This window comes from Corvus kubaryi, unplaced genomic scaffold (assembly GCF_017639235.1).
Source record: "Corvus kubaryi isolate FWS band 111438036 unplaced genomic scaffold, C.kubaryi_AGA036_p1.0 split3-73, whole genome shotgun sequence".
NCBI classification, from domain to species: Eukaryota; Metazoa; Chordata; class Aves; order Passeriformes; family Corvidae; genus Corvus; species Corvus kubaryi.
The window spans coordinates 41,131,509-41,145,305 of record NW_024582091.1 but is presented as its reverse complement, the minus strand read 5'-3'; the positions used below and the strand labels follow the sequence as shown (position 1 = coordinate 41,145,305).

Below are 13,797 nucleotides of genomic sequence, written 5' to 3'. Positions count from 1 at the left end.
CAGCGGCGGCGGCGGCGGCGGCGGGGCGGGGCGGCCCAGCTCCCCCACGGCCAGCGCCGCCGCCCCGGGGCCGGGAAAGCGGCCCGGAGCCCCCGGGAAGGGTCCCGGCCCCTCGCCCCCCGCCTCGGCCGGCGGGTTGGCCAGCACGTCCAGCTGCACGTTCTGGTTGGCGAGCAGCGACTGGACCAGGCCGATGCTCTGCGTGGGCGACATGGCCTGCGCCGAGCTGTGGATGGGCGCGATGGGGATGTTGACGGTGCAGGGCGGGCTGCTGGCGGGCGCGCCGGGGGCGCCGGGCACTGCAAGGGACAACACAGAGCGTCACCGCCGCCCCGGCCTCCGCTCCCCGCCCCAGCCATCCCTCCCTCCCCTGCCACGGCCAGGCCTGGGCTGGGCGGCTGCCCAGTCACGGAGGGGCCTTTTAAACTATTTGCTACCTCTACGGACTCCGCGGGGCTGCTACCGGTTCCCAAAACAGCGGATCAGACCTCAGTGGGAACACGTAAGCCAGCCGGTCTCCTGTGACTCCATTGGAGAAGAGCTACTTGAAACAGCTTGGTGATCAACTTTAGAGCCACTTCAGAGGTCAAGTTCTGACTGCACTTTCAGCCTACACTACGATCCCCATGGACTCTCACTAATCTGAATTAGCACTCACTCATCATCAGATTTTAACTGCTTCTGCTCGAATCAATAAAAGTTTTGCTAAATCAGGACTCACTAGTTTTCAGGGAAGGACTTTTGATAGTTAATACATCAACAAACAATTGAACAAAACAAACAAGCAAATAAACGAAAGAAGTGGAGGCTAAGAAAGTTGAAGACCTGCACTGAAGGCACTGTATAATATCTGATATAAGGTTCTTAGACTCAGTCAGCTTGGGAGAACTGGAGAACACAGACAATAGTTGGGAAAAGTTGCGTATAGTGGGTGGCAAACCAACCAGCAATGCAAAAGGAAGGAAGCTGAAACACAGAGAGAGAAATATGATGGAATGAAATGCAGACAAAACTTAGAAAAGTTCTCAGAAGATTTGTAAGGAGAAGATGTGAGGAAATAGATGGGAAGCCAGAAAGATTCAAGAAGTGGGTACTGTAGTCAGGGCAACTGCAGCATCAATGTTTGGACAGGACACAAAAGAAATGTGTAAAGAAGCATATTTTCCCACATGTGGTGGCATTGAAAAAAGGACAATGTGGCAAGAAGGAATTCTCTTGATTTTAAGCAGAAGTGTGAAGAGTGCTCAATTGTTTGCAGTTCCTTTTGCAAAGAGTGGCTTATTCCAACAGGAACTACCACTGAAAAGTCAGAGCAGGAAAATGAGGACACTGGATCCAAGCAGAGGTACAGAAGTCAAGAAGGAACAAAACAGAATAAAGAGGGAAAACAGTAAATACTATCTTATAACTTCCAAGAATATTGCAAGTTCTTTATTTTTTATTAAACTACCTGTAAGAAAACCCACAGAAAATGATAAATGACTTGTATCAATAGGTTTGTGGAAGGAAAAGAGACAAGACCAAGGATCTGGTATCATATCCAGGGTCCTTTAAATGTGCCAAATTCTGTGGAGACCTCTGATTTGCAAGACCAGATCACGTAAGAGATCCATTAGTCAGGACTCCTCCAAATGCTGCCCAGTTCCTAATTAATTTCTAATTAAAATTCTAGTCATCTACCTATGCCCTATAATTACATTTTCAGTAACATTAGGCTTTTATCAGCATCAGTCATGAACGTGGCAGGTGTACAGATGGGACTGTGCCTATGCTGGCAAATACTTACGGTAGTTCTGTTCATTCCTTTAGATGAAGGCCAACAGCCAAACTTAACTGACCCTAAGGCTTTGTGGTTCTGTGCTTGGCTGGCAGGCCATGCTTTCACCCTGATGCCTGCAGGCTTAGCAATTTAGCTCCCAGAGCCTGAGGTTTAATTGTTAGCATGGCCTGAGCAACCCCAAATGTCGCTGTCATTTTGCCTTATCCAACAAAATATCATTTGTTGTGGTGTTCCTTAATACTCCTAAGTGTTTAAATCCAACGTTTTCTTCATTTCTCCAATGGCTTTTAATTGATTAGTTTGCATACTTTGTAAGTTAAACCAATTCACTGTGCATTTGTCTTGCCAAATCTTTACTGACTACATTAAAAAACACCTGTCCCAAGTGTACCTCACTCTGAACATTCCACTCCCCAAGAGCAGCTTTCTACTATTTTTTTTTAATCTATCATGTAATCATTATTTACCCTGCAATATTTTTTCCTTTAGTATATGGTACTTTTTTCCTTTATATGCAGGCTTTAAGAAAGGATATCCTCAAAAACATCTTTGAAGGTTTAAGTAGCCACCATTTACTAAGTCAGAAATTAATTTTCAGAAGAAACTAGAAAGGAAGAAGTGGACAAGAGGAAGGCTGTTATGGAGGACAGGGTAGTATGATTCTTTTACTAGCCTTCTCAAAGTGAAGAGCTGTTACAAGAGTCTCTAACAATTTTCTCTCTGTTTATGTGGTGTACCTGCAATTATGAGTACCATTTCATCTCTTATTGCAGATTCAACCCAATTTTCAGAAAGAGATGTGAAAACTTCATATTAACTTTTTGTATTACTTTCTGACAGCTTTGACCATGCTTTGTAATAGCAAACCTTGGGTGCTTCCTATTAATAATATATATACACCAATGTCTCTGTTATTTTCTTCAGATACTACAGGTGAGTATCAGTAGTAAACAGAAATTAAGCAAGCCAAGTCCCCCAGACTGAGAAAAAAATGGGCTTAATTTTAAACATACAAGTATTTCTTTAGAAGAGGACTACTCTGATGCTTGGGTCAGACAAAAGCTTTGGTGCTGTCAGCAGTTGAAACCCTGGTCTGAAATAATGAGAGCATTTCCATTTGTTTCAGTAGACTCTAGCAGAAGTCTTTAATTGCTTTGCAGTGCTCACACTCCTTCCTCTTTAAAGGGTACTGCCATGACAGCCACTTCTATAGTTCCAAAAACCTGTGACCTGGCAACAGGAATCACTCAGTGATATGACAATTCTGAAAATGTATTAATTTATCCTTCTTTTCTATTATTTGTTAATATTATTGGCACAATGATTTTTTTCTTGATTGGAAGAGGTCCTGAGTACTCCCAGTCCTTTCACCTCCCACATCACATCACATCACCCGCACCCAAACATTCCCCGCACTGCTTAAATCTTCTGCTACCTTACATCTCAGTGAAGTGAAAAACTCTTCCTGACCCCACCTTGTTTATCAACTACTTTACTACTTTAGCCTCTTAGTAGTTATAAAAATCCAAATGAGCATCTATCACTTCTGAAAAGGTGACTGAGTTTTATGGGAACCTGCTCTCCAACCCAAGCTCCTATCAGCCGGCTGTGCTTTGATGCCATCAGGTCTCAAGAACAACCTGTTTGGGCTTCCAACACATTACATTTCTGTCCTATCAAGATGCAGAATGCAAGACTTCAGTCTGTGGAGAATTCCTAGCAAACTAAGATGAATTAGCAGACAACTAATTTCCCAATGAACTTGAAACTAAGAAGCTCTTTATGGATTATATTTTCCACACATTTTAGCCTTATTGTAACTCAGTTCTACAGGACCCCATCAGACTAAAGGATTTTGATTTGTATGTTTACCAGAGGGGACTATGACACAACTGACCCGACCTCCATCTAGCTTAACCCATTACACAGCAGCCCTCCAGCTCCTCCTTACCTGGTAAATCATCTTCGTCTTCACTGAAAACATTTGGGTTAAAGACAGGCATGTTAATGTAGTCCATTGAAATCTTCCGCACTTCTGGGAGATATATTGTCATCTGCCTGGGCTGCAGATGCAGCAAACTGGTTTTATATATTACTAGAGAAAGAATATAACAAGACACAAAAAGGTCTGTTACACAAATAGCCTGTAAAGCTAAGGAAGAAGCAATTCAAAGCAGACACAAGGGCTATGAATATTGTTATTTACTGTATACATGTGCATGGGCAAGCCATTATTTGTCAAATCACTATGTAACACTTTGCATAAATGGGATAAAAGAGATTGTTGCTTTCAGCTATTTCTCTTTAAATGGAAGCAGCATCCCTGTAATTAAGTAATTAATTACTTCATCTTGTATTCACATCGATTTTTGTGGAAGGAAAACACTTTTTTCCATTCTACTTTTGGAACTTTTCACCACAGGAAACTACTGACTTCTATGACTTTAGGGGAAAACTGGAAAGCTCTCAGGAAGGGTATCTGCTGATGATTACTAGATACAGAAAAATCCCACTGGGCTCAGGAAGTCCCTGGGACCCAAACCACTGGAGACTGGGAGAACATTTGATAGAAGTATCACTATACATTTACTCCAAACTTACATCCTTTCCTATCTGCCACTGGCAGTGAAAGAATTAGAATGACCTGTGGTCATTCAACTGCTGCTAGCAGTCCATATAGCCACAAAAGGTATCCATCTAATTCTGCATTCAGGGCATCTTTATGTACTCCTGACCCAATTATATAAGGCAACCCGGGACAAAGTAAGTTTCCTAAAGAGCTCATTAAACTGCTAGGCTTGTGTTAACATTTCAGTTCAGAGCTCAGTTCTGCTAGGCAGTACCCTGTTCCTCATCCAGCCTTCCTCCTTCCAACAGAAGTAGAACTGGCCTACCCAGAAAAAGGCTGATAGATAGCTGCTGCTTTTAATGAAGGCTACCAGATTACTGATGCCTCAGCAGGAGAACCATGTGATGAGGCTTTGCACTGACTTGAAGAATCTTGAGCATGAGGCTGTAACAGCTTTTTTTTGTATCATTTGTAGCTAAATAACTATAAAAATCAGACTTTAAAAAATATTTCTATTGCAGTAACTTAAAAACTATTATTTTTATAGTACTCTTGCAAAACCTTTCTTTTATTTGTGTGGGTTTTGTTCAAATAAATTGTAAAAATAGAGGTCTGGGCTCAAATGTTAATTTACCATTTTATTACAGGTGAGACTTCTAGCATTTTATTGACCATCTCATTATTGTATTTATAGATTTTAATCTCCTTTAGTTACAGTGAATTTAATAAAATCTAATTCCCACTGTCCACGAAAATAAGTGCTTTGTTAAAGAAGCCTTTTGATCACTTACAAAAAATCTCATGGCATAAGTTTGTTGTTTGTTAGAAAGAATTTGACGTGCAAAAAAATCAACAGTTTACTTTTACCTGCACCAAGGTTAGTTGGTAGGAAAGCAGCCAAGCCCACAATTTTGAATTTGGTTCCCCAGATATTAGATGTGACCTGAGCAAGGTAGTTGTGCTGCAAAACAAAAACAAGATCATTTTTGCCTGATAAAATCTGTATCAAGCTCTAATAAAAATCTGCAGAGCAATCAAGGTATTCCACGTGATAATGCAATTTCAGCTTCTCTTGTTTTTATTGTATTGAAACAGCCTAAAGTGCCTATGTAGCAATGGTTTTACCCAGTCATTAAGAAGACTCATTCTGATATCTAAACACCATCAGAAGTGATGTATGCAACAGCCACAGGGTGATTAAAGCTATTGAAGATCTGAACAACACGATGCCTGCGTAGTGAGAACAGGTCTGTTTCCTGGCACTTGCTGCTCCTGCCCAGCAGGACCATGGCTATTCTGTATTTCAGAGTGATACACCCTGCCCGTTGGTTCTATGCTCATGAATCACTTTATGGAACAATAAACAAGACAAAAATTGATTACTCAAAACAACATATATTCCCCTGGAGCTCCTAATGCAACTTCCCAAACCACTGCTTCCATGGCACACATATTATGGGTCTGAAAGACCAGTAGATTTTTCTCAAAGGCCAGGAGTTATGCTGCCTGTATTAGGAGCAGGATCTAAGCCTCAGGTCTTCTGCTCTATTCAAAGGGCTTTTGGTCCTATCTCCATGTAACTGTTCTAGAATTTTTCATAAAAAGGAAAAAGTGAAACAAGAGAGCAGAAAAAACCAAACCAAACAAAAGAAAATTAAAGGAACACAGGCTGTTATTAATAAACAACCCAGACAGTTCTACAGCCTGCTAAGTTTCATTTATCCAGAGGACATGAACACCACAAAGAGTGCAAAGTGGTAATTCCTTTCCTTCCTTCCAATTAAGACTGTTTCATGTTAATTATGGAACAGAACATGTGGTCCTCTGAAGCAAACATTTCCTTACCTCTGCAATCCCTAGCAAAGCAGAGAATTATGGTGGTGTTAAGACAGGCCTGAGAACACTGATGAAGTGTTTTCACATACACTTTTGAAGAGCCAACACCATCACCTAGAATAAAACCTCTCACATGGATTCACACTGACAAAGGTAAGTGGTCCTGGTATTTACCAAACAACATCTGATATTCCATTGGCACTTTCAAACATTAATACTGAACTGGAAGATGCAATTCTCTAGTTTTTCCATCCACTTATTGTAACTTAATGAAAACTTTTATTGGCGGTTTTTGAATCTCTTATCACAACCTGCTGCCTCTGGAAAGAAATGCATTTCAATCAGGTATGGTAACAATGTGCACAATACCTGAGTAATATCTTCTAAAGGAAACTCTCTTCGTGTCAGGCTTGGCGAACCAATAGAGGGTTTCCTTATTGGTAACCTTGGCGACCTTGAGATCTCCTGTGCAGCTCGTGACATCTTTGGAGATTTGCGAGCTTCTATATTGATTCTGCAGGTAAAGCAATGCTTAGAATCAACAATGGGCAAGCTAAAATGCACAAAATTCATGTCTTTGATTGGAAAGATGTAAGAAGGCAACTGGGAGGATGTCGTCAAAGTGACTAATAAAGACTCGAGAGCCTACAGGATGGAGAATTATGGGTCAAATTTGAAGATACAGAAGACCTGACACACTTGCAGTAACTCATGCTGGATGCTTTCTAATTAATCTGACCAAGTTTACAGCAATTCTACCAGATACAACGTATCTTCCACTAATCCCTAATAGGTATAGGGATGAATTATTTCAGCTATGCAAACTTTGAGCAAAGTCTCATGAAATGAGAACATGACACCTCAGCTGACAGATTTTCACATTAGTACAGCAAGCCAAGGCTCCACAAATGTTGTCAGTGCTCCTACCCTAAGCCAAAAGTTATTTCTACCTCCCACTATACAAGGGAGGCCAAGAATACAAGCTCAAGTACCTAAAGAGCTCACTGGCAGAAATGTAACAAACAAAAGTTACATTTCAAAATCATGTTCTTAGAAAACCAAGGGTGCAAGATCGTTGTTTTTCCTGAGGCCCTGCAGTTTTAGACTCAGGAATTGATGGTTCTTTTGCCAAGTAAGTACTACTAAAGTAAAATATTGGTATTTCAAACATTGCATTCACATGTAAAAGGATGAATTTGCCCTGCCTCATACAATGGCAAGCTCACAGTACAAGGTTTTTGGAAAAGTGTCAACCACAGCTGGAAGGCAACAGGCCCTCAATCCCATAATATGAAGATGGCAGGTAGATGTCATCTATGAGGGACATCACAGACATCAGTGAGGCTCCGTGCAGGTTTGGGGGATTCTGTCTACACACATAATGAACATAATGAAGAGCTGTCAGGAAAACCACCAGACAAATTAATAGCTTAGAAGCTCCTTCTGCATACTGCTACAGAACCTCGTCAATGCAGTGTTTAGGGGGGTCTGTCTGTTGAGGTTCCCTTGCAAGGCCACCACAGCATCAGTGCCACCTATGCCAGGATCTGTGCCACCTATGCATGGACATATGACTTTGAAAATATTCCTGAGGAAATAAAGGTTTTAACTAGACCAGGAACTCTAAGGACTGAGGGGGTAAAAACAGTCTGTTTGAAGGACAAAATACAGCCCATTGTGGCAAGAGAGGCAAAAGAAAAGGTGGGAGAGTTTATAAAATCTTTCTTTGAGACTGTCTGGGGAGAAATTGTGCTCTAGTGTTTCCCATTACATTTTGTCCCAGAAATTTTCCCCAAAGTCCAACTCTATACCAATCTCTGAAATCACCCCAGAACTGCACACTGTAGAGGACTCCAATCAGAGGACTCCTATATGCCCAAATGAGTTTACTTTTTCATTTTACAAGGTGTCAAGAGAGGGAAGGGGAGGAAGGGAGGAAGAGAGGCCACTTGGGGAAAAAGAAGAAGAAATACCCAACATTATTACCTGGGGAGTTTAGGTGATTTGCTAGCTCGACTGATTTTTGGAGATTTCTTTGCTGCCCAATCATCACTGAGTTCGATATCGCTGGAGTCAGAGCAGTTGCAGCTGTCAATCACAGTGGAAATCAAGCTGTTTCCATAGATTTCATCTATCAAGACAGGCCCCAGAAAATTTAAGTGCTGCTTCAGAAAACTGGTATAAATTATAACTCTCAGTCATCAGAAGCATAAACCCGATCCACAGGCAGCAGTTGGAATAAAACTTTGCAGAGAAAAATTAAACGTTCTTCACTCTGCCTTCAAACTCCAAATTTCTAATGGTTTGAACTCAAGTGAACGTGATTCAGAGGGATGAATAGCATTCAATTGACTTCAAAATTGAGATGAAAGAATATTTTCTGCTAATTAGCAATCTATTTTCCAGTACTCAGAATACAAGAAGTTCTCTTTGTAAAACAGAAGGCAGCAGCGTATAATTTCAGAAGCTTCTAGGTCACACTAAAGATTTTTTTCACATCAGAAAAAAATACCAGATGCCACCATCCATGTTGCGCATATATATATATGTTTTAAAACCCTTGAGGATTTAGTATCCACAGTATTGCCAGATCATTTTTATACAGAGCAACAATTCAATTCTACCTGCTTTTCCGTCTGTTTTAGGATCCATGATGACAAACTCTGGCCGCAACTTGCTGATACGACGTCCTTTCAGGATGGGCACCAGTCCCCCAAGGTATTCCAAGTACAGAGTGTAACATGGACCACCGACCTCTGGGTCATCTTCTGTCCGCTTCATCGTGCAGTGAAGCCGTTCATTACCAGCTGTTGGGTAGCTGACAAAATCTCTCATATTGTTTGGGTCTGGGATTGGAGGCTTAATTAAAGAGAGGAAGGAAAGAGAAAGTTTCCTATAGGTTATTGGTTGGGGTTTTTTTCTGTGGTGACTTAATCCCAACAGAACTAACTGAACTTGAACCCAACTATAATTTGGCAGGTGAAGATTAGTATAGGTTACTTTGGGAGCTATGCAGGGCCCACATGCAATGTGTATTATTTAGTTAGATCAAAAGTAGTTGTACACAGAAAATGAAAACTAAAGCTAGTCACATCAAAAAGGAAGGTTGAACCTGTGGTCAGGGCATTTAATTAGACAACAACCCATCTTCAAGTTCCAGCTCTTATCAGAAACTTCTTTTTGAACTTGGTTAATGTGGTCAAGTGAAGTATCAGAGTATCTTGTCTCCTGCAGGCTCTCCAAGTGAACCTGGACACTCAGATCCCATTCCTGGTTAGTACTGGTATATGCTATGTCAATATGCTACAATGCTGTCAGCTCTGAAAGAAGCTTGAACTTCTTGTATCACTTCCAAGCACATCCTATTTGAGGGCCTATTTGTGTGCCATGTAGAGAAATACAAGCACAAAGCTCAGGGTGGGTTACTTTGCTCTGCTTGCCAGCACACTGTATTAATCCATCACAAACTCAGTCCTAAAGCAGTAGGACTGCTTTTGTCTCGGACAATTTAGCCTGTATGACACAAATACTATTAATGTGTGTAAGCCAATGGAGTTTCTTTCAAAATGAAAGTATAGTAAAAAAAAGGTAGGGAAAAAATAAGCTTCCTTAACGTGGCAAATAGGTATGGGCCGAGGAGTGAACTATAGTGCAGTCTGCAAGCTGGAGGGGGAAGAGGAATGCACACAAGGAAGAGAGTGCCTTGCCTAGCACCAAAGGTATGGCTGACAACATAGGTTGAGTGGGTGACTGGGACAAGCCAGGGTAAAGTGTATGTGCTGAGGAGGCTCCAGAAATACCCATGAAACAGGACAGGCACGTGGCTTCTGGAATCCCCGCTTCCGCCTCTCAGCTACGCAGCCCTACAACTGCTCCGCACCCCGGCATCCCCTCTAGGAGGTGACACAAGGGCTGTTGGCAACAATGTGCCCCTGAACTGCTCTCTGATCCCCACCAGGGCTCCCAGCCTTGCTACAGCCAACTGCTGCCTTCATCCAGCCATCCCATCCCCTACCCTGCCTTCCCTGACAGCCAGGAAATTGTCGCTGATGCTCTAGAGAGGGGTGGCTCTGGAATGACATGGAAAGCATCCTGCGGAGAAGGATGGAAAGAACTAGAGACTGCTAGTCTGATAAATGCTCTGCATCTTTGGAGATCCAGGAGTTATGGTTACAGCAAGGCATTTATTGTTCTCTGACAAATGAAATTATTTACAGTTGCACAAACTGCTCTGATTAGCAGTACCCAAATGGAATCATGCTGAATTATTATTTTGTAGGCATAATTTGTTCTCATTTAAGCTGGGCCAGCCCCACTGATTTCAAATTAGTTGTTCTAGCTCTGCATTGTTTTAACAAGGACCTTTGGCTCAAGAGACTACTGCAACACATACACAAAAAATCACAAAAATGTATGTTTGAATGTTGAGCATTTACCAGCTAATGCTCTGCTTTATAGGCTGTGATAAACAGCTTGGAAATCCCAAGATGATACTGAGGGCAAAACCATGAAACAAATGGGTTGTGCAGATGATTCTGCTCATAGTACAGGAAAAGGTGTGATATCTGGGTCATTTTTCCATAGCATTGTTGGAGCAGTAAGATTAGCAGAACTCACTGTTACTAGAAATGTTTAGGCAGCCCCAGGTCCTAAGTCCGATCTTCCTGGAAATATAAGCACTCATTACATGTAAGGAGGCAACAGTTTTATCCCTGTGAATCCCTCCTGTAACCATGACACAGTATTATCACCAGCGTGAGCTTCTTCAGAAGTCTTTGTGAGTCACCAGCATATTTTACCCTTGTAATGTACTTGGAAAGGCCATCTCCATGGAATAATGCAGATCAGCATGTGTAAACCTTCTTTTCAGATTTTTAATAGGCACCAAATGCATCAGTGGGGTCTTGAAGAGGACAGGAGAGCTTTTAAAATGATAAAATCTTATAATTTAGCCACTGCCACTTAGGAGCACCATGGGGTGGGGGGCAGGAGTCTGGGAACACTTTCCTCTCCACAATACACACATTTGTTTCTTTTTACCTTGATTGTTGGTATAAAGGCAGTGGTGAGGTACGAGCAGAGCCGAGGGGGCAGGGTCAGCTTGCTGATGTCCTTGTCATCCCGCAGAGAGCTGGCGATGGTCTGCTGGCACAGCAGCTGCAGACTGGAGACCCTGTGCTCCACTCTGACCACGTACAGCGCGGGCCCAGAAGCCATCAGCAGGCGGGAATCCCTGTGACCCCAACAGATCGAGATGATGGGACGCTGCATGAAGAGCAAAAGGGTACAACTTCAAAAGATTTTGTGTAAAAGATCTTTCGCCAAGGTGGCTGCACAGCAAGTGATCACATGAATTCAGCACCGATCACATTACCCTAAGTCTTCCAGAAACTTAAAAGTGCCCACCGCTGCCCACAGAAGAAGAATGTGCACATCTGAAATCATCAAAAACAGCAGTTGATGTTTATTCAGTGCTTTTGATCAGAATGCTTAAAGCTCTTCACACAAGGAATCAGCTACCAAATTCAGTACCTAGATAGGATAAGTGACATTAAAGACACAGGGTGTTGAGAAGCAGGATCTTTTGATGCCCTATCCAAATGATTTATTCAGTCATCTAATCAGTCCTCATGCACTGGTAACAGCTCATGTTTTACAACTCAAAAGTTAAATTATATGCCCAGAGACGCTTAAAAAACAAGTGGAGAAAACCCAATCAGCTTTCTTGTCTTGCGCCAAGTCTTCTGCAGCACAGTGTCTCTTTTGAACTATTCCCAGAGGAACTGAACTGTGAAAGAGCACCAGGAACACAACAGAGAATGGCCTTTTGTCTTGTCTACACTCAGAAATGTCTAAATCATGACAGTAAAAATAGAAAGAGTGAGGGCCAACTGGTACTAAATGTCACAATGTGGAACAGAATAATGATAAACAACTCAAACAATGCTGCTTAGGACATTTATTTCCTGCTTGCAAGGAGCTCCCTAAACTTTCCTTCTAAATCTCATCTTTCCATGTAAAGTACCAGTTTGTTGTGACCTCTTCTAACCCTGTCATCATTACCTCTGCCCTTCTTAAGGGTTACTTGCATCCACCTGTCATCTCTTGCTTTCTGTGTTACAAAGCACCTGTATTTGCTTATATACACATACCCTGTGGTATTTCAATCCCATCTGTGCAAATAAACAACACGGAGTGAAGATGAAACTCTAACTCCATGAAGAATACGATACAGCAGGCTGAGATCAGTGAACCACAAAAGATTTACTCCTTTCTGTGAAGGTCTTCCTTGTTTTCACAATCTGTGACACTCAAAAGTTTAAGCAAACATGTTTTTCATCTAAATTATGAACTGTATTTATTGAAAGGTCAGGGTATCTTTGGAATAGCTTTTCACAAGATGCATCTAGCAAGAAGATTGGTGGGTTAAAGCACCACCAATAATAGCCTTTATTCACTCCTCTATTAGCAGTATGGTACCCAGAGCGCGGGGTTAGATCAGCCCAGAAGTTACTCATCTAGTCAGGGGAAAAAGCTTCCCTTCCATTTACAAATTCAAGATGCTTAAAGGCGAGAAACTGGGAAGAGATGTTTTTATGTGACTGATATGAAGCAGAATGCAGCTGGCACAGCACTATCTCAATGTTTATCATCAAGATAAAGCTTTGGATGAAAAACTTTTTCACAGAAGAAATCTTCCCTATTATGTCACCTTATCCTAGATTTAAATTTCAAGAAAAATACTGTTTTTAAAGTAGGAGGAATGAAGGAGCTTCATTTTAATTACATCTAGGCAATACCACACACACACCTCCATGAAGGCACAAATCTTCAGGCTGACTGATATGCAAATAGAAAGCAGCAACATGTGAACCTTGTGATTTTCACAGTAATTGCTAAATGCATTTTGTAGTGGAGAACTTCAAAAGAATTGAGAAATCCTTTGTGTAGCATCAATAATTCTACATGGCTTGTCATAACCATAATCTGTGGGATACAGCCTAAAATTTGATGAGAGATCACATGAAGTATCCCCAACTGATTGGTATTTTCATGATTTGTGAGTGTGGCTCGGCCCTTGCACTGTCTGGCAGCAATGAGACAGTTCAAGCTGCTTACAAAAAAATACAATTGAAAAGGCACTGGCACAAGGTAGGCACCTGCCACATCTACTATATGACAGCCTGAGAACAGAGCTAGTAGAAATGACCCTGATTTTCCCCAAGGGCTGAATCCCAGCATGGGCAGAACTATCTACCTGATCATTACTGTGGGATCCAAACTGCATACTGCTGTTCACCTTGCCTCAACTGCAGCTTACCTATAAACACAGTGTGGGAACAAACAAGTATGTGACTTGGCACATAAATGTTTATTTATTGGATAGGCTTTAATGGCAGAAGAGAAGTCTAATAGCCCAGCTATCATAATCCAATACAGCATACCCAGACATGATGTCTAGTGTTGCAGCTATTATAACCCAATATATCACACTCAGGTAGGACATTCTTCATCCAAATAGAATCAAATAAAATCACCTCTTTCCTCAGGTTACTGCTGCATGCAGAGAATGTTGGAGGTGCAGACAGTACCAGTGCAAGAACCTTTGCAA

General features: G+C 41.7%; 1 protein-coding gene across 1 annotated transcript in view; it reads right to left on the bottom strand.

Annotated features, from left to right (window-relative positions):
- Positions 1-13,797, bottom strand: part of TULP4 (TUB like protein 4) — a 156,809-nt gene that overhangs the window by 12,530 nt on the left and 130,482 nt on the right. The window contains exons 8-14 of the mRNA XM_042016663.1: positions 11,226-11,450; positions 8,810-9,044; positions 8,172-8,316; positions 6,555-6,699; positions 5,217-5,310; positions 3,732-3,875; positions 49-299 (exon numbers count right to left, since the gene is read on the bottom strand). Of these exons, the coding sequence (XP_041872597.1) occupies positions 49-299; positions 3,732-3,875; positions 5,217-5,310; positions 6,555-6,699; positions 8,172-8,316; positions 8,810-9,044; positions 11,226-11,450 (1,239 nt within the window). The remainder of the gene's footprint in view (positions 1-48; positions 300-3,731; positions 3,876-5,216; positions 5,311-6,554; positions 6,700-8,171; positions 8,317-8,809; positions 9,045-11,225; positions 11,451-13,797) is intronic.